General features: G+C 41.6%; 2 protein-coding genes across 3 annotated transcripts; one reads left to right on the top strand and one right to left on the bottom strand.

Moving 5' to 3' along the window:
- Positions 1-111: 111 nt before the first annotated feature.
- Positions 112-6,140, bottom strand: LOC148430070 (potassium voltage-gated channel subfamily V member 2-like). The gene is made up of 2 exons (XM_088412359.1): positions 4,736-6,140; positions 112-1,735 (listed from the first exon to the last, which is right to left on the bottom strand). The coding sequence occupies exons 1-2, from the start codon at positions 6,062-6,064 to the stop codon at positions 1,469-1,471; spliced, it is 1,596 nt and encodes a 531-aa protein (XP_088268485.1). The 5' UTR covers positions 6,065-6,140; the 3' UTR covers positions 112-1,468.
- On the top strand, positions 3,397-20,807 carry LOC148430069 (transmembrane protein 150A-like). 2 transcript variants are annotated; one of them, XM_088412374.1, is made up of 8 exons: positions 3,397-3,701; positions 10,517-10,792; positions 12,312-12,359; positions 12,469-12,555; positions 13,585-13,652; positions 17,003-17,130; positions 17,206-17,383; positions 18,695-20,807. In XM_088412374.1, exons 2-8 carry the CDS (start codon positions 10,728-10,730, stop codon positions 18,994-18,996), a joined length of 876 nt encoding a protein of 291 aa, XP_088268500.1. In that variant the 5' UTR covers positions 3,397-3,701; positions 10,517-10,727; the 3' UTR covers positions 18,997-20,807. The 2 variants fall into 2 exon arrangements, with proteins under 2 accessions (XP_088268500.1, XP_088268510.1); XM_088412384.1 differs by lacking the exon at positions 3,397-3,701 and adding an exon at positions 8,009-8,069.
- Positions 20,808-20,930: the final 123 nt, after the last annotated feature.

The following is a 20,930-nucleotide window of genomic DNA, read 5'->3' as shown; positions in this document are numbered from 1 at the left end:
TTTTACCAAGCACATTTTCTTAGGGCCCTCATTGCAAATGTTTGCGGATTTTTTTTTTCAAGCCAAACAAAAATGTCCTTTTTATTCAGCAACACATTGAATTTGACAAAGCCAAACAAAAGTGCCCTTTTTATTCAGCAACACATTGAATTTGACAACAAGTAAGATTAGTTATTTTTCCGCTATACAGAATTTGAGAAAATAAAAATTGCAAATCGGATCAATTTCCCCCAAAGAGGCTGGTACCAATTATTTAGTCAAAAACAGCTTTATAAAATAAAATGCCTCTTTAGCTTTGCTGGCTTCATTGCCTCGTTAGCAAGCAATGGTAGACACCAAACGTATTTTGACAAATTTAAAAAATATTACATTTTGAAAAATATATGAAACTGGTTGAATTGATTGCTTTATTGAACCCTTGTGAATACTTTCACAGTTTAATAAAAAAATGAAATATACACAAATAAATATATTTTTTCCTAATTATAACCCAATATTCTGTCCTTCCTACATGTTACAATGACAATAACTCGGTAGGCAGACAGAGGAAAGCAAATGAGTTTCTCAGCTATCACTCATTTATACGTATTGTAAAATTGGTAGGAAAAGAAAATATGCCAAACATATCGCAAGTGTACTAAATGTACACAAATGGCGCAGATTAAATCTGTCACATACCTGAGTTACAAATGATATTCCTTTCATTAGAAAACATTAATTAGATGCAAACGAGTATGATTATCAAAGCAAAATATTTGCATAGCCTACCGTTCTTCCCCACCACAAAATGCAATGTCAACAACGGGCAGAGAGGTCGCCACGAAACAGACTAAGCCAAATAAGGTACAAATCTGTAACTGTCAAAAGACAAACTAAATCAGTTCCAAACCACCCAAAGGATTTCACGGACCCCGTGCAGTCACCGACTCCTGGGACCCCGCTTGGAGAACCACTGCATTAAAATACATAGGTTTTTGATTTAAAAAAAACAATTAAAAAAAAAACCCAGAACACCAGTTAATACTAAGTGTGGTTCTGGAAACTGCAAACGGAAGCATGGCAACCTTAAGATTCAATCATACATGTTGTGTAGTCCTTGACGTAACAATATTTTAATCAAGAGAAACAGAAGATACCATTTTTTGTTAATAAATCAGTTGAAATAAATAATACGAATTTCATTTGAGACCTGATTGATACACTTTTCTTTCACCAGTAATGACACATTAGGCTGTCATTAAAAAGGAAGACACGCCAAATGGGCGATTTATTTAAAACCATTTCTGCTTATGAGATGTGAGATGTTTTAGCTTCATCCAATTTTGGTCAATTATACTGCAGAGAGGGTTTTATGAAGCCGCTATCTCCATCAGGCCATTAGCCAGGTTTGTTAAGGCAGCAAAGTGGAGAATCTCTTGAGAGCAACAAAAATGATCACGTACACTCCACAAAAAAAAATACAATTTCTTTAGTCTGCATGACAGCGGTCATTTCCAAAGCAGTCGTTTAGCTTCTGCACGGTCCTCTTGACGAATCTCACTTTCCCTCGATTCTTCACGGAGGCTGTGTACTGATTGGATTTCAGTTTGGAGTAGTAGTCTGAGAACTTGTTGAAGAGGATGGATATGGGCAAACCGTTCAGGATGATTCCGAAAGCGATGCAGATGAAAGCAAAGAGACGACCCAGGATGGTTTCTGGGTAAACGTCGCCGTAGCCCACAGTGGAGATGCTGACCTGTGGAGGTTTCAGGGCAGAGCAATCACAATCATTATGAGGAGCAGAAAACATTTTGTTAATTTTGCTTTTTTTTTTTTTTTTTTTTTTTTTACTTAAGAACAGTATTGTCAAAAACATTTACAAGTTTATTTTTTAATGCAAAAAGGCAATGCATTCACATTTTGGGAAACATTAAATTTAGTCAAGTGATAGTTAATACACATGTTTAATGCGATTGGATGGCGACCAGTCAAAAGTGTATCCCCCCTCTCCTTCCATGTCAAGCTTCAGCATGACCATCATGAAAACAAGTGGTGTTGAAAATGGATGGATGGGATTTATAAATATGTAAAACACAAATTACAGGCAGAGGTGAGGAAGAGTTGACAAAGGAATGTATTATATTATATTACATATTTGTCTTCTGTAAATGTGAAATATCAACCAGTGGTTTCCAGAACCGATAATAGTTGCTCTTTGAAAAATTAATGTAATCTGATAAGTTAGGGAATCTTTACATTTTACTAGTCTTGGTAGAAAGAGTAGGTTCAGTAAACTGGACCTGAATGGAATTTGTTTGAGCTCATCAGTGCAGCCCAAAGTGCTATAAGTGGCAGGACTGTAATGATGACTCTCGGGGCCCATGACAGACAGTTTCCTAATAAAAAAAAAAAAATAATCCACAGATCTGTTAGGATAGAGCTTACGAATCTAAATGAGAAGATGGCTATAGAAGATGGATAGATGCCTGGTCGGATGGATGGATGCATGGACAGAAGGCATTGAAGTGATGACTGAGCTACAGGTTAAAAGCACGCTGCACAATGCAATTCAAAACTTACTGTAGAAAAGGATGGTCCCAGTCCAAACACAGTTAAGTGAGAAAGTAAAATTTACAGTCAGAAGAAAGTGAAATAATCAGAGTGCATCCAAGTGTAAATTTTATTCTGTTTAGACTGAGACAAAACGTCACGTTTTCAATGCAAAAATTAATTTTACACGATTATCAATTTACTCTAGGAATTTCCAATTTACTGTAGAGTCGTGCCAGTGAACAATGACTCGCACATCGATATAGAATGTGGCTGTCAATCACAGATGGGGAAAATCTGATCCAGAAAGTAACACCTGTAAGTAAGTAGCACGTGTAGCTAAAGCCAAACTGTTTACTTTTGGGATTGGATTTTCCCCGTCTCTGCTGTCAATTCGGTCAAGAAGGTCTGACCTAGATTTGCTCATATGCGTTTCGGGTACCTTTGTTCAAATAAGTCACCAGATTTAGTGGCCCAATGTCCATTGTGTTTGTACTAGCTGAGTTGAAAACAAAATACCATTCAAACGGCATTTATTAAAAAATAAACCATTTTATTGCGTCCTACAGGTGTGTTTTAGGTCTTGTCTGCACGTAGCCAGGGTTCTTGCAAACTGGCAGTAAATGTCACGTTTTGCCCTATTTGCTATAGGCGGGCTTTTTTTTTCATCAGAACTGAATCTTTCAAAACCTCCGGCCAAAGAAGAGATTTGCCCAAGCCTCCGGATGGTTGCGCGCAAGCAATTTAAACGTAGATTTGCGTCATCGCGCTACTCTTTTTACCGTCAAAGACGCAGATACTGGTGACATCAGAGGCGTAGTTCTTTCTGATTGGGCACGTCAGAGGCGGTTTCTGATTGAACACAATTCGGCGACACTACTGCCGCTTAACGTCTTGCCTTGCTCGTGAGCAGTGTTGGGAGTAATGCATTACAAAAGTATTGTCATGAGTGTAATGCATTACAATGCAGTTTTAGCCTGAAAGTGGTGTTATTTTTTCCCTCCAAATTTGCCTAAAACACTACAAGGTCAAAGAAGAAATGTCCGCGGGAAAATGTGGACTTGCTCCTGTTAGTATCTACTACAGCAGAGAGGAATGTGGCAGCAGTAGGCGACGGGTTGAATACGGACAATACAAGATCGACATACGCTTCTTGGAGTTGAGTTGACAAGGTAAGCTATCGCAAATTTTCACTGCAAATGCTATTAATAAAATTCTATAGATAGTTCTTGTCGTTATCAAGATGAAGCACACTGACAGCGATATGGGCTAGCTGCTAAGGTTAGCCCCGTTGAAACCATCGATTTTGGAAACCAATGTCCCAAAACGAGCCGACTCAACTTGAATTTGAATATTAACATTGAAACTGCGACATGCACCAACTGTTTCTGCCTACAGCATAAACAGTGCATCACTTTACTGTGAAGCTAAGTAATAAAGGAATTAAAAGACAATAAGATTTTGTATCCTGTCTTTAAAGGTTCAATAAAGGTTGAATACAGATGAAATGATTTGTACTTGTCTTAGGCTGAAGCCAACCTTTCACTGGATGTGTAATGAGCGTAATGAACTACATTTTGAATGGCAAATCCATATTTCCAGGCATGGTGAAGAGAACAGTATTAAAGTAATGCGATAGTAGTGTTATGCATCAAATTTCAAATACAGTAATATTGTAATGTGATTAATTACTTTGACATGACAGTAATAAGTAATAGTCAATGCATTACAGTTTTGAAGTAACTTGTCCAACATTGCTTGTAAGTGAATGAAACCACACTGTGCTGGATTTAAAAAGATGCGATTTCTTTAAATAAACAAACAACAATGCCGGTTACATGTAGACAAGGCCATAGTCTACATTCAGAAGATGATAAAAAAAATCTCTCTACGCAGAGTTTTGCCCTTTCTCTACGCGGAGTTTTGCCCTTGAACAAAACTGGTGCTGAGTTTCATCATAGTTTTGGCATGTGGATTGTTTGCACGAAGACTGACATGGAGACCGGCTACTGACTGCGTGATCAGAGAATGAAAATCCGCCAAATGACAAAGAGTGGCCTTGAGAGAAGCGCTAGCCGCAAAGCATAGGCAGTAGTGCCGAATGAAGGGATTACATCCCACCGCGCTTTTGTAAAAAGGGGACCATTGTCCTGTTTTGGACACAAAGATTGCCCAGAAGCTTTCACTGTCAAGAGGACATACTTACCGATGCCCACCACCACGCATGAGGAATGCTGGTGAAGTTTGTTTGAGGCATGTCATGTTCCACGGTGTACACCATGGCAGAGAAGCTGAAGATCCCCATGGCGATGAAGAGGAACAGGCAGCCCACTTGTTGGTAGCACTGACGCAGAGTGAAGCCGAACGCCCGCAGCCCCGTGGAGTGTCGGGCCAGCTTCAAGATGCGAAAGATCCGCATCAGTCTCATGATCCGCAAGACTTGTCCCAGCTTTCCCACCTGCCCCACGGCCTGTATGTCAGCCTCGTGCTTCATGTAGTTTTCCTTGTTGTCGAAGAATTCAAGAACGGCCTGGAGGTACTGAGGGAGGATGGCGATCAGATCCACGGTGTTGAGCACGCTCCTGCTGAACGCTTTGAGGTCAGGGGTGGAAACCAGACGCAGCAGGTACTCCATGGTGAAGAAGGCGATGCACATTGACTCGACGTACTCCCAGTAAGTCTTTCCACTGAGCTGCCCCATATGAGCTCTGTACTGCATCTCCTCCACCGTGTTCAATGTCATGGCCACCAGTGAGATCAGGACGAATAGACTGGAGGTCACGGCCATCAGCTTAGCTTTGACGGAAGAAAATGGCTTCTCCATCAAATTCCAAACGGCTCTCCGCCTGTGGCCCATGAACATATCTTGAAAGAGCGCTTCGTTCTCCTCGATCTCCACCTCTGCTTCCAGCTCCCTCTGGATCTTCAGCTGCTCGTTCAGCTCGTCCTGTCTCTCCTCGAAGGAGATGCGGCAGCAGCGGTGGGTGTTCTTGATCCTCACACCCCAGTAGTTGATCTCCTCTAGGAAGTTGCGGGGGCACAGCTCGTCCTTGATCCACAGGACACCGCTCCTGTAGAAATTGAAGATGCTGTGAAAGATTTCGGGGTCTCTGTCGAAGAAGAACTCGTTGCTGGTCACGTTGTAGTCATCGCACAGGTCCAGTTTCATGTTGTGGTCGGTATAAGTGGCCAGTCTTCCAATTCTGGTCTTGGGGTATCTCGCTGCCATCTTGTAAGCGATTTGGAAGGGCTTCCCACCTACATTGATGTTGATCGTATAATTCTTGGATGGGGAAATCTGTTTGAAGCAGCTGTGCTGGACGTCGTCTTCTTCGTCTTCATACTCAGCGTAGATATCGTAGATGTCTTTGCTCAGCTCTTGCATGGAGTTCCATGTCCTCACGCAGCTCTCCTTTGCCGACGGATAGACAATCTCCGAAGACCTCCGATTCACGTCAGAACCTGTGATTTTATAGTTGGGGAAGAGGCTTTGTCTCCTGTTGAAGAAGCGGAGGACTTTGCCTGTGCTCCCCATGTCAGTGCGCTAAATGAAAAGAAGACAGAGACTGCCAGCATTACTTCTGTCTAATACCATTTTACCTAAGCATGGAAGACATGAGCAGGATGCCCCATGGCCCCATTAATGTTGCTGACAGGGAGGATCCATGTGCTTACAGGACATCTAAATACTATTATCCCCTGCTGATCTCTCCGGCTGAGATAATGTGGACAGGGTGGCATATCTCAACAAATAGCCCTTTTACCGAAACTAACATTTGCTAGGATAGGTCATTTAATGAGAACTATGTTATCAATGAATACAAGTACTAGTGTCATACCGTGCAAGAATCTTTGAATCCTGAATCTCAAATTGAAATATATTTTTTGAAAGACTGCATAATTAATGATTCATAGTCCGGCGTTAAGTTAGGAAACTAAATCTCTAGATTCTTAGCAGTTTAGCACGATGCCAATTTTCCGGCTCCCTTGAACTAAGAAAGACAGCAGATACATAAAAGAGGATCAAGGTATTAAGCCTTTAACTGGGGGTGGGTACTGGATTGTTAAGAGCTGAAATGAGTAAAGGTCATAGCCTTTATAAGTATGACAATGCATTGCTTTTGACTGATTTCATCATGCCAGGCAACACAATGGTTGAATATGGGTCATGGCTGCCTCACAGATGTTTGCTTGTTCTCCCGCGCTTGCGTGGGTTTTTGTCGGGGATGGCACTTTCCTCCCACATTCCGAAAACACGCATGTTAAGATCACTAAAGATTTAACTGCCTAATCTAGCGTGGGTGTGAATGGTTATTTGTTTATTCCCAAAGTCAGCTGGCATGGGCCATTGGCTCATTGGTGACCCTAATGAATGTAAATTGCTGGCTGGGCCTACCTGTATCATACCTGTCATTGTTCTTAATCATATTTCAGTCTTCAAAAACAGCTTTACTTCCAAACCAATCCAATTATTGGACATCCGATTGTTGCCCTAGAACGGACAATTTGTAAAACCATAATAAAAAGGAACTCTTTAGACAGTTGACGCATTTCTACAGATTTTCATTGAAAAGGCATACTAGGCAATCAGAGAAAAATGCTGCATTAGCATAAATGTAATATGCATCTTCTGAAATTTATTTGGGACACGTGACAGTAAATACGTTTTGACACTCAAAGTATTAAAGATATGACTTTGCGACAAACGTTCATCCTTCATCTCTACCTCTGTACTTGAAAGGAGTGTGCAGGTGAGTTCATTACATTACATCTACCTCTACAAGGTTAGTTTTAGCATTTCAGCTCTCATGTCTGCTGCAATCTTAAGTTTGAAACTAAATTTGAATGGATGCAGTTTATTAATACAACTGACACGTCACATATAATTTTATACCTGAGAATAGACCTGAGAATAAACGTTTTTATAATTTACTGTGTAATTTGTGTCTTTTCTTTTACAATTAACTATTTTTGTATTAACCAATACTGTCGTCTGTTATTCTTCCTGGATAATGGAGAAGTGGCCCACAATTTTGAGGGCCGGACCACACGAGTCAAGGTAGATAGCATGCCCATGAAGCATGTCTGTAATTCCTTCAAAATAAAAACTATATTATGCGAAACAAACAACAGAGCATTTATAGCTTATGTAAATACACATATTACGAAAGTGTGTCATGCTGTATGTCACTTGGTGCAAGAGAGTTGTTTGTGGTACTTTGCATAGGTAATGTACACTAGCCGTCAAACTACAAATACTAAAAATGGCTACTTTCCAAAGCATAGTATGTATCATTTTGTTCACGGCGGTAGTATTATCAATGTATGATATTGTAATACCATATTGTGTTGTTTATTTTCTTCAATTACCTTACAAAACAATTCGAATGAACACGAAAACGTTACGAGAACGTCCTCAAGTCTTATTTTGAAACTAATAAGGCGGAAGCCACTTTGGCACGCTCGATAAGCTAAGAAAGAGCGAATTTCTAAGGGAGACCAAGGTTGTTGGTGTGCGGTGAGGGTCTTGCAGATTGGCGGTAGGTGTAAATTCATGAATGCACTATTTACTTCATGGATCCATTCGCAAACTTGACTTCTGCTTTTTTTCCATAATGAGCCGTTCTTCGCGGAGGTTAAAAAAAAAGAAGATGCGGGCGTGCGTAAAGACCAGCCGGTAAAGTGCATCCCAGAACTGGCGATGTCCAAGCTAACGCGGCTAACAGTTGCGCGCTTCATTCGATCAGATGGGACAGCGCGATAATAATGTTTTTCTTGTCCCGTGGTCGCATTCGTTTGGCGGTCGTTGAGTGAACTTGCTTGCGTCTCTTCTGGGAGGCAGTGCAAGCGGCGTCAGATGTAGTTAGCGCAGGTGTGCTCCCAGTTGCACTGTTGTGTGGCCCCCGACACAAATAAATAAGCAAATGCACACTCCCGAGTTCCTTGCATGCAGGGTCACTCTTTCTCTGCAGTATGTCAGTCACTTATGAAGTTGTGGTGCTATGGAGCAGACAACGAGTATTAATCTGAATTATGCTCTCAAACGGCAAGGAATTGAACCAATTCTTGTTATTTACAAAGACAATTGTCACAGTTGGGCAACGTTGCAATTCTATAAAGGGAGAACTTCAACATCGTACGTTTTTTATTGATGCTGTGGGAGTACTTCGTATGAAGTACATTAATTCTAGTAATGTAAATGTAGTTACAATGATGTAGAAACGGAACTATATTTTACAGATGAAGCCTAAAATGATCCCCTGGTTTTCCTCTGTAGTATTTTACTATTATTTTCAGACAAATATTGTCTGGTTTTGTGTTTGTGTGTATGTGTGGTGTGGTTTGGTGGGGTGAATATCTTTGAGAAACATTACATTACACCGTAGGCTTTTGGATTTTCAGAGATGCCTTTATAAGAGTTGGTTTTCGCAAGTCTACGCAAGTCAGTCATTATTTGACCAAAGCTGCGTTTGCACAAGTCTTCGACGTATTAAGCAAGAATACGATTCAAATGTCATAGTACACAGGCTTAACATTTTCAATCAACAAGATGCAGAAAAATATCTATTAATAGTTAGTTGTCTGTTGGTGAAACATGTCCCTGGAAATGGCCTCTTCCCTATAGGGAAGGTTGGTGAAGGTCACCCAAGTCATGTAAAATGAGACATCCTGTGTCGGCCAGTGGTGGCTTCACCCAAGCGCCACTCATTTGCACTCTGGATGCAGAAGCGAGAACTTCTCTGGCACGAGGTGTGTCTAAGTTTCGAGAAGTCTCCAATACTCCGAGTGTTCTAAAAATCGCGAGGCAATCAACAAATAAGTTCTGTTTTCACAATTACCATGGCAACAACAATGATCATTGCTATGTGTGCAAGACAAAACTACCCCCCCCCCCCCCCCCCCCCCCCAACAACACAGATTTCATTGATTTTTAACTAGAGTGTGACAAGTGGATTTCAAGTGTGCTGTTATTCTTTATCTTTTGTGTATATTTATGGAAGAATTCCAGAAATCTGTTCCTGAAAAATGTCTAAAAGTATGGGGGAACAATGCATATCACATTTCCTGTAATACTTCTGCTATTTTTTAACTGCTTTCACCTTCCTGTTGGTGTACCAACTTAATGGTGTATTCCACCTTCCCCCTGTAAAATATCTTCATTGGTAAAGGCTTGCTGGGTTTCTGTGTAAACACAATTTTCTGCTGCTGTTTACTCACAACAAAGGGAAAAAAAAGATTCCAGTTCGTCCACGAAAAGGTTTGGTACACCGACTGTACGGTGGTTCTTTTTCAGTTATTGGATATTCATCAGTAAACACGTGTGATGAAGCTGACCTACTTACCCGCTTATTAAAATAAACAACACATGCACAAACCGATAATGTGTAGGGCTGGGCATTAATACCGATATACAGTACAGTATTGTAATATGAAATGACACTATACTGCATAGGTCTCAAACTCCAGTCCTGATTCAAATTATTAGCTCATCAGCAAGCTCTGCAGGAGCTTGAAAATGAGCCTAATCATTTGAATCAGGTGTGTTTCAGAGAGCAGAGTCCAAAACATGCAGGTTTGCGGCCCTCGAGGACCGGAGTTTGAGACCTATGCTGTATGGGCATCGCAATACGATGTTCATTTTTCTATTTTTTGCATGGCAATTTTGAGACGCTTTATTTATCAATAAAATATGAACTTCAGTTTATTGTTTTTCAGCTTTTCTGGTACACTGACCGCGGTGCCCCCAACACCATGACCACTTGCGAAATAGCCAATCAAATAGTCTACCTTTATAAAAATGATACTCAGTTTGGCTTTTAAGAGAGTTATATGTAACATAACAACACATAGATTACCGTGGTTGTTGATGTAGTATTATAGAAATGCGCTGGATCATAACGAGAGCCTCGACTAATATTCTGGTTGCCTAAGAGTGACGTGTGAAAGGACGTACAGTATACAAGCGCATTCCTGTTTCTTCTGTCAGTTTGCAGGCGGATTGCCCTAGCAGACGCGCCGTGTCTTTCCCCCTTCTGTCCTCTCGTATCCCCCCTCCCCCTCCCTGTGTGTTCCCCCGTGTGTTAGTGACCCCGCGACCCCACCCGACCCAGTCCGATCCCCCGTGTCGTGTCGCCACTCCGACCCGAAGCCGCCCTCTCACCCCATGCTTGGGGCAACGCCAATTCACTGCCAGCCCAATGACTGCCTGGATCGTCCTGCCGGTCAGCCTGTCTGCCTTCTCCATCACAGGAATATGGATAGTGTGAGTAGTGCGCGCATGCCCCAAACCTTACCATGCTGGAGGCCCTTTTCATTGCCTCTATTACTGTTGTTAATTTGTAATAATAACATGAGACAATGCACAGACTTGTCATGTTTCTAGTCCTGTAGTCGATTACCAAAATAGCTAATAACACATGCTCTAAAATTTACCATTTACCGACTCTAAATGGTACCATCGTGTGTTTGGAACCAGCACTGCTGGTGTGTACACAGAACAACTCTGGAAAAAAGAATTCCTCGGCTTCAATTTAAAGTGTGATGAGTAACCCCAAATCATATCCCGTATTTTTCAGACTATAAGACGTGACTTTTTTTCTTATGATTTGAGCCCTGCGGCTGATAGTCCAGTGTGGCTTATCTGTGTTTTGTTTTGTTTTTTGCCACCTATCAGGAGACAATCAACCAGTCAATGTGTCAAGTTATGGAACAATTATGAGATAGAACTGAAAAGATGTGAATCAATCGCCTTGCACAAAGAGTTTTAAAAATATATGACTGAAAATATAAAAATGTTCTTTATTGAATAAGATCCTGTATGAATAGATAATGACGTGTAAATTCGATATACAGTATATACTGTATGATTGTACTTATATATTTATGATTGCATAGACGAATTATGTGCAATGTGTTTATGTTCACTAAAATAATCAATAAAACAAGAGACAGAAGAAGACAATTGAAATATTGATTTTGAGCTTGAACTGCTATTGGACGTAACCAGTATTCTGTCGATGTTATGTTGAAAATATCCATTCATCAATCTCTTTTATAATAAACATAAAAAAGAAAACTTCCATATGCCATCTTTTGGCATCAATATTTTATATTATGACCTGCAACATATAGTCCAGTGCGGCTTATCTTTTTTTCCTCCATTTTTGCTGCTGTGGCTTAGTGCACCTTTTGCTATTTTGAGCAGTAAAAAGTTGTCTGCAATTATTTTGATAACCTGTCTCACCTCTTGCTCAGTTGACGTTTATGAGCCGAATAGTGATAGATTGGTCTTCGAGCCTTCAGCACGTAATGTCATTTTCAGCCGACAGCAAGTCAAAAAACATGTATTTAAAAATATTGATTGTATGTGAAAAATAATATAGTTACAGTATCACATTATCTCATTTAATCCCAAAGACATATTTTTTTTGTCCAGGCGTCTAAGGTATAATTTCTTTTTTTTTTTTAATCAAGTTTTGGGCTTAAAGGAGTATCTAAAAATGTCTGGGACTAAAAGATGATTATAGACAAAATACAAACTTCTAAAAAAAATGGCAATTTGTGAACCGTCACTTTAAATGCCACCATTCAGTAGTCAGTACCTGTTGTAAACCACCCATCCAATATTGTGGCACTTTCGCAAAATCTTGAGTTCACGATTGAGCTCCTTTTCAAATCTTCAATTTTTAAAATGACGACTCCATCAAACTAATTCAATGTATCGCGCCAGCCTTACTACTGAAGTGAGCAGCGTTATGACACTTGTGTTGTTTACTGTTCAGGTATGCCATGGCCGTCATGAATCACCATGTTTGTCCTGTAGAGAACTGGTGAGTGATTGCCTTTGAGACAGTGGCGTTCACATGTACACATTCTGTCAAACAAATGATCAAGTTATTGACTATAAGGTGTTGTGATCTGGTGGTGTCATGACTGCAGGTCCTACAACGTAACATGCACAGAGGAGCTTCTCCGACCGGGCTTTCCCAAGACCTGTTGCACCATCCAGGACATCCCGCTCATCAGGTGTCCTCAATTACATCACAAACTTCCTTTAATTTCACCTCAGTGCATTAGTCGCCATTTGGCCCACAGACCTACATAAGCACGCGAAGTGACGTAATTGATTCGGTCTTTGTGTAACCTCCCGTTCCGACGTGTGAAAAGGCGCTGCAAGGCCCAAAGATTTCTTTGATACAGTGATTTCTTTAAGTAATCACAAGCCTGCTGCTCCTTTCCTGGCCTATTGCCGTGTTGATGACATGCTTTTGATCAGTTTTAGTGTTATTTTTCTCCTATTTTTATGTGGCATTTGCAAGCTTTTTTTCCCCCCGGTTTATACTGTGGCTCCCATTGGGGGTAAGTCTAAAGTCATGTGGGTTTTTTTTTTTTTTTTAATCTAAGATCTTGGGGCTCTGTCTCCCTCTGTTGGTCATTGTCTTTGTGTGTGTGTGTGTGTGTGTGTGTGTGTGTGTGTGTGTGTGTGTGTGTGTGTGTGTGTTTTGGACAATTCAAGCCTGTCTGGTGAAATTTTGTTGCCTTGCCCTTGTGCAACTGCAATGACAACAAAAAGAGGGTATATGGGGAGTGTAGGAATAATTAAAAGTCTCAAATGCAATCATTTAAAATGAAGGCCTAAAAATGCCCCAAATTCTGCTAAAATCGCATCTTAGCTTTTCAAATAAAAATGTTAAAGATCCTCAATATATATTGCTGTTACTTTAATTCAAAACATGCATAAATGTTTGTCTCGCTTTCAAATGGTCACATTTTTGTTAGGATGTTAGGATGTTACCTGTTTGTTCAGAATTGATCAAACACTACCAGCGCTTGTATTGCGTGTGCATCAGTGTGTTTAGAACTTAGTTAGTTAGCATAGCAGCTGAGAAAACTTAGCGCAAAACTTAATTACGGTACTTGCAAACATGGGCAGTTCCAATGTGAAATGGATCTTAAACTGCATTCATTATGATATTTAAGTCAGGTTTGGCTTATTGAAATCTGCAGAGACCCTGAAGTATTGTTAACGCCTCATTTTGTCTTGATGTTTTGCAGTAAATGCGGTTCGTATCCCCCTGAAAGCTGCCTATTCAGCCTCATCGGCAATGTTGGAGCCTTTATGGGTAAGGTCGCAACTGAAACGGAACACAAACAATGGTAGTAATAATGTGTGCAGTTTGTGGAAGGCTGTTTATTCCATGTATTGATATTTGGGGAAACTAGTTCTGCAATAGGTTTAGCTTTGCTTGGCAAAAACTCCTGCCTGTATCTTTCGAAAGATACCCTATTTCCTCGAGCGGTCCATTTCTACCATATACGGTTGAATAATTCATTATTCTTTTATATCAATGCATTGTTTTGAGTGGTTCGTTGACATTGAACTCATCTGACCTAAAAATGTGCATATAGGCTGAAACTAAGGATTTAAAAAAACTCACAATTTGGAATCACTTGCCAAGATAGTTTCAACAAAAACGTATTGAATCCTTTTTGAGTTTACCTGGCCAATTATTACATTGTGTCACATTTGACTTATCGTATTCCTCTGTGTACAAGCCAACCTTGTCTATACTGTAAGTCGACCCCTCCACCTCTTTTTTTTTTTTTTTACTCCCAGACTTCCTCTCCTATCTCCTCGTCAATTGTTGAAACATTCTGGTCACTCATCCACGGGCAATCATTTTCGGACCCGTCCAATTTGTTTGAAATGGAGGTCTTTGGAGATGATTTGATGATGAACTTTGGACGTTGAAATGACAACTGTGGTGAAATCACAACTGGATCGGTTGCTCTTCGCTGTGTTTCTTTATCCACCTGCTGACATCCACGCGTGCCTTGCCACTGCTCTTGCGTTTTTTTTCTTTTTAACGGACAAGTCAAGCCGTCTTTTCCTTTTCATAATGGGTCAAAGTCCACTGGAACAATTATCCACGCAGCCTCGTTGTTGACTGTGACAATAAGGCGGCACTTGCCAAAACTGCATTGAAAGTGCAAACGCGCTAAAATTGATGCACACTATATCGTATTAGAGGTACAGTGGTACCTCGGTACTCGACCGCCTCTATACTCGACCAAATCGGTGCTCGACCAAAGAATTCAAGTAGATAATGCATCGGACCTCGAACAGATTTTCGGTTCTCGACTAGCCGAGCCGAGCCGACCCGAACGCGCTCCTCGGCCCTTCTCGGCCAGCGGGTAAGCTCCAGTTCAACTCAGACCGCCAGCGGAGTAAGACGTTTGTTCGAGTATTTCTTCCCGGATTTAAACTTTTTCGTGTTGCTCTAGCCCTTAATAATGGGTCCAAAGAAAGACAGTGATAAGGGGAAGGCAAAGAGGAAAACAATGAGGACCACTATTGAACCGAAGAAGGAAATTATAGCAAAATATGAACGCGGTGTACCTCGCGTCGCAGTTAGCTAGCGTCATCATGGAAGGAGTAACTCCCTCCCGTCCTCTCCACATCCATTCCTGTATGCCATCAACCACTCTCCAAAACGTAAGTAAATTATACAAAATGGTTTATAATGCTTTATTTATCTTTATCTTTATCATGTACCGCTTGTGCACATTTACTTGTGCACACATACTTTCCATTATTTCTTATGGGAAAATTGGTTTCGGTGTTCGAACAAATCGGTGCTCGACCACCACCTCAGAACGGATTATGGTCGAGTACCGAGGTACCACTGCATACGTAACCATTTTAAGCTTTGTAAATACCATGATATTACTTATGTTGTGATTGAAATCTGTTTTATTCAAACACAGTTCTGTGGAGAAAATTGGTCTGGTTTTGAGTTATGCGGGTATAAGTCGACTTCCCCCAATACGGGGGTTGAAAATGAGGGAAAAAAAGCTCGACTTGTACACAGAGAAATATGGTAAGTGTAGTAGACACCCAGTTGGGCTTAACACACACTCCCCTTGATATAGTAGTACTCAACACAAGAACCTGAGTAAAAAAACAAAAACAAACTCCATTTACAATAATTTTCAATGACACTGCCCAAAAGGTAACAATAACAATGTTTTTATTATCGTGGTTGCATGTAGAGTGATGTAAAGCGTTTTCTACACTATGCAAGATCGGGATCAGTCCGGTTAGCGTATTCTCACTTTCTTATCAAAATGGTGACTCATCAAATGATCATGGCTGATGAGGGCGTAAAATGACTGAAGTCAACATTTCCCTTTTACACACACGGATGCAAATGCGTTTGAAGAGCTTGTCATGTGTCTGCGTCTGCGTGCGCACGGCGCCCATGTCAGTGTCCCGCTTGCTCGCTCGCTCGCTCTGCGGAGGGGCTTGAAATAGCCCGAGTTCTCCAAATCAATAATGAATGCAGTTTCCTTCCCCCAGCAACCCTCCACTGCCCTCTCTCCTTCATGCCCCCTCCTTGGCCTTCCTCCTTTACTCCTCTTCTTTCTGTCATGCTGGATCACCACTCATTTGCCCCATTTTTTTGCCCTCTGCTCTGAAAGATTTTTTTTTTTTTTTTTTCCGAAACCGATGTAAACATGATCGAAAGACATGAAGGTGAGAGAAGAGGATTCAGGAGACGGGCTTAGATGGAGGACTTGCGATTGAGTGCGGCGACCCCTGAGGGGGGAACGGCGACGGAAACATGATCCTTGTTAATGACTATTTCAATTGTCCAACAATTTAACTTGAAAATCAATCATCAGGCATGCGTTGCCTCAACTGATCTATACAATCTGTCCTTTGTGGGCTTAGTAATGCGCTTCTCCCTCATACTCTCTCACTCTTGTAGTCTGGCACAGGTCACCTAAGGCGACTTGAGCATACGGTATTCTGCGGCTACACTGGGCCAAAAGTTTCCAACGTGTCTGTTAATGGGAAAACGTACACAGTCCACAGTACCACAGTTTGTGGTTTTGTAAACCAGCTCATCTTTTTTTTGTAGCCATGTCATCTGCGGTAATGGGCTTTGAATTACCGTATTTTCTGGAATTTAAACAGCACCGGTCTAAAAACTGCAGCATCAAAAATCTAGCAAAAAAAAAAAAAAAAAGTCACGAATAAGCCGCACCGGACTATAACATCAGGTCAGAACATCAGATATTTGTGCAGAAAGATGGTATATGGATTTTTTTTTCCATTGTTTTTAACTCAACATGCCTGCGATTTACACGTCACTAACATTTAAACAATAGATTATTCAATTTTCATATTTTTAATCATAGATTTATGAAACTTTTGGACCACAGCCTTTGATTGACATCTTTTCAGTTCCATTTCATAGTTTTTCCTTCAATTGGCACCTTGAACATTTACACACATTCGCTTTACCGGTGGATTTTCTCCCGGTGGCTAGCAAAAAAGAAAAAACGGCAGATAAGCCACACCGGACTAGGAAACAGTTGCGTCTTATACCCCGCGATTTCCGGTAATTCGTCTCTCATCGATTTTGAAGAAGGCCGGCGTGACGCGGATGTGCATTTGTGTCGGCAGTGGCGATGGTGTGCCTTCTGCGCTACGCCCAGGTGATCGAACACAGCCACCGGTGTTGGGTCAATACCGGCGCTCTGGTGTCGGGCTGCACCAACGCCATGGGTCTGGTAATGGTGGGCAACTTCCAGGTAAGCTCCCCCCCTCCCCCCTTTGACCTCCTCGTTTCCGACGCCTTCGTGCAAGCGGGCCCGCCTGTCCGGCAGGTGGACCACGCCAAGTCCCTTCACTACGTGGGCGCCGGCGTGGCCTTCCCGGCGGGGCTGCTCTTCGTTTGCTTGCAGTGCGTGCTCACCTATCGGGTGGCCGTCACCGCCCTGGACTACTGGATGGCCCACTTCCGCGTGGCCCTGGCACTGGCAGCCATGGTCTCGCTTGTACTCAGTATCCTTTTGACTGCTGACGTTTTGTTTGTTTGTGGACAGGCGCATGTTCTTAGTATATATATTATAGAGGTTTTTACCTGGGCCCAATTAGCTGGCCATCTATATTTTCAAAATAATAATCATTATCATCCTGTGTTTGCCCAGTTGAACGGCCGTAGGAAATCACTTGCTCGTGGGGAAAAAGGAACCGCCGTTCTGTTGGCTACGGGACTTTCGTGGCTAATAGAACATGATTTCCAGGTTAGAACTATGGCCATCAAAATAACTCGTCCCTCGAAAGGAGCTGAATCGCCATTGTGCCAAAAGTGATGAACTGCATAATCATATATTTACCTATAGTTATCTGCGGAAAGTGTCAAGTACAGCGATACGGGCCCTTCGAAAAATACACGAGCAAGTGATCTGAAAGCAAACTTTTAAATGTGACCCTTGAGAAAGATGGCAGTTTTTCATTTAAGAGGAGCGCTGGCCACGAGTGGCATCACTTCATTTAAAACAAAAGAAAAATAGCAGTTCAAAGGCATCATGCCTAAATCGTATTTCACCAGTAACAATACATAACGCTGTGTTATGTATTGTACATGTTTATGGCCTAAAGCTAAAGGCGTTTTTTGTCAAGCTGGTTGATTGGAAAAAATAAGGCAATCAAATGGCTGGCCTGTAATTCGTATTTGTTGTGTTAGCTCTTTCAGTCCCAAGCGTTATCTGAAAAGGCAACCCCTCGAGTTCCCGCCGATTTCCAGCCTTTTGATGCATCTTTCAAGGCTGACAGAATATTGTATTACATGTCTATGTAGACATTAGTGGTACCGTACGAAAGCTTCGATTCCATTCTTTATCTAGAAAAAGAAAGTAAGATTCTGCCGTATTCCGTTCTTTAGTAATCACTGTTTGAAAATCTGTCATTTGACGCTAATATTTTTTCAGTAGCATCTGAAACATCCCGACATGAACAAAAGCAGTGAAAATGTGTTTCTGATGACAAAATAACAGTTTGCCTGTGTAGATAAGAGGTTGCGTATGTATATAATCACATTACTGCAGTGCGCGAATGTGGCTTAATATCAAGAGGAGTGCTGACCACGAGTGTCATCTATCTATTCATTTAAAAAACATAGTTAATCATAATGTTTTTCTGCCTAATATCGGAATCAGCATGGTTGTAATGAAATAAAATAAATCCAAAGAATCCTTATTTTAGGGCCCCATTGTTGACTTTATGAAATCGAATAGGTGATTACATGAGTACGGGAGAAGGGAGGGATACTGCATAGAAGCCCAAGGTCTCTCCTTAACTTTTCCCTCCCAGGCGGCATCTTCTTTGTGCACGAGAGCTTCATGCTCCAGCACGCGGCAGCCATCTGCGAGTGGGTCTTCACCGTGGACATCCTGGTCTTCTACGGCACTTTCACCTACGAGTTTGGCACGGTCACGGGAGAGACCATGATGGCCGGTCTGCAGCAGTGTCTCCGCCACGGCTCGGGGGTCATCTTGGGCCCCGGGGCCCGGGACTCCGCGCTGAGCGGGGCCACGAAGGGTCTCAAGTCGCCCGGGGGGAGCAGCACGTCCACGCATCTCAACTGTACCCCCGAGAGCATAGCCATGTTGTAGCTCTGCGAGGAGGAGCTACGGGGACGCCCGCCACATGCACCGATGGCTGAGGTGGCAGGCGTGCCAGGACGGACGAGTTTGGTTTGCTAACAAATTCAGCCGACCATCCTCCCTAAAATCTTTTTGCGCCCCCCGACAAGGCGAAAGCCAGCTCGATTGTCTGCTGTCCTTATGCGGTCATACAGGAATTTAAGAAAGTCGTGAAAAATGAAGCGCGGTACGTGAAACCAGTACCTTGACCTACAAGTGCCCCAACTTACACGTTTTGTGAGTTAAAAGCTGTCCAGTGAAGTGCGAACAGAATAGAACAGAAAACATTTGCTGCTCAAATTGGACGGTACAAACGCACAATCTAAATTAAGGCTAACCCGTTTCGTTCATGAAGTCGCTCCAAAGAAGGAAGCGTTCTCACCACGTTTTTTGCACTCTTGTCAGAGTCCAGGTTACTTGATTTTGAGTATCAAAGTTCCAATCCGATACCTATGCAGTGAAGAAAAAATACCGCATCAAAATTGTCTCAATTATCTTTTCTTTAATTATTTGACTAAAGGTATGTGAAGATGATACCTTTTTAGACAAGTATGTTATCCTCGACTTTGAGGGGAATACGCATACACGCGTACTTTTTCATCTGAAATTGATGTGTTCGGACCTGAGTTTTGATCATGTTGATAGAATTGGGATCACCCTTAAAAATATGTATCGTCAACACCACTTCAGTGCATTTTTTTTTTTTTTTTTATGGCATCAGTAAATTCAGCTGCAGAAAGGCTTTTGTAGTGAGACTAGGTTTGGGATCACAGAAGATCTCGACGATGGTTGCTGATATGTTTTTACTTTAGACTTTTTTTCACCCAAATGTGGTTCTACTTATAGGATGATGCAAGTTTTGAAACGGCTTTTTTCAAAGTTGGCGGAAGGTTGAATCCGGAACCTCTTCAGATAGCTTGGGCAACATTCCACAGTTGTTCCACAGACTTTGTAAGGTTTTTCCAGCCATATTTGGACATATGTTCTACCATAATGGAAGATTACAACAACAAAATGTTGGCTGCAGTGGCCTTGCTTTAAATTTGTCTACTTCTTGGAGTTCTGCACTTTTTAAATGAGAATATTAATTGATGTTTGTAGAATTCTGAATGTTGACGACAGTTAACGGCCTTTTTTTTTTTCATCTCCCATCCAGCTTTAATTGTTTCTGGTCAAGAATGAAGTTGGATCGTAGATTTGCATTGGAAAGCCTTTTTCAAATGTCTCCCATGATGCGATCGGACGCGCATGTGTTCCGGAGCCATGATGGCCCACGAGCTGCGTGATTGTTTCATTCTGCATTTTCGGACGGTGCTCACAGTCGGCCATTTGAATGGCGCTTGAGCCCACTTGACGCCTATATTTTTAGTATTGGACCGAAGCCTGAAAGAGTATAGATCAGCGTGAGTACAAGAAAAAGCGCAAAGGGAGGGAATGTCACCAAAGTGCAGCACCATTCAAATTGCCCACTGTAAATGTGCCCTAGGATCATAGATAAAGCAACAAATAATTATTATAGAAAGGCCCTTAATCGCCCATTACCGTAATTAAACAAGACTATTTACGCCAGAAATATACAAATTAAACACGCCTAGATTACCATACACTTCCATATGCTTCTGCAGTAATACCATTTCTACCGTACCATGTATTGGTGGCAATTGGACACAACCACCCAAGGCTTCTGAATGCTTGAAGTTTTCTGAACGCATCATGTTTTCACCCTCTTATGTGCACGTCACTCTAGCGCATGTAAATAAAATAACCCGCTTTCTTCTTAAGTTTGTTCTTTTTATTCTCAATTTTGCCAAGCAACGACATTGTTGCATGTCGTCCATATAGGCAAACAGAGTCACCCTTAAAATGAGTAAATACGCACTTCGCTTTCCAAAGTGTAGACATTT

Source organism: Hippichthys cyanospilos, chromosome 1 (genome assembly GCF_059441005.1).
Source record: "Hippichthys cyanospilos isolate Australia breed blue-spotted pipefish chromosome 1, RoL_Hcya_1.0, whole genome shotgun sequence".
NCBI lineage: Eukaryota > Metazoa > Chordata > Actinopteri > Syngnathiformes > Syngnathidae > Hippichthys > Hippichthys cyanospilos.
This window is presented reverse-complemented; position numbering and strand designations above follow the sequence as displayed.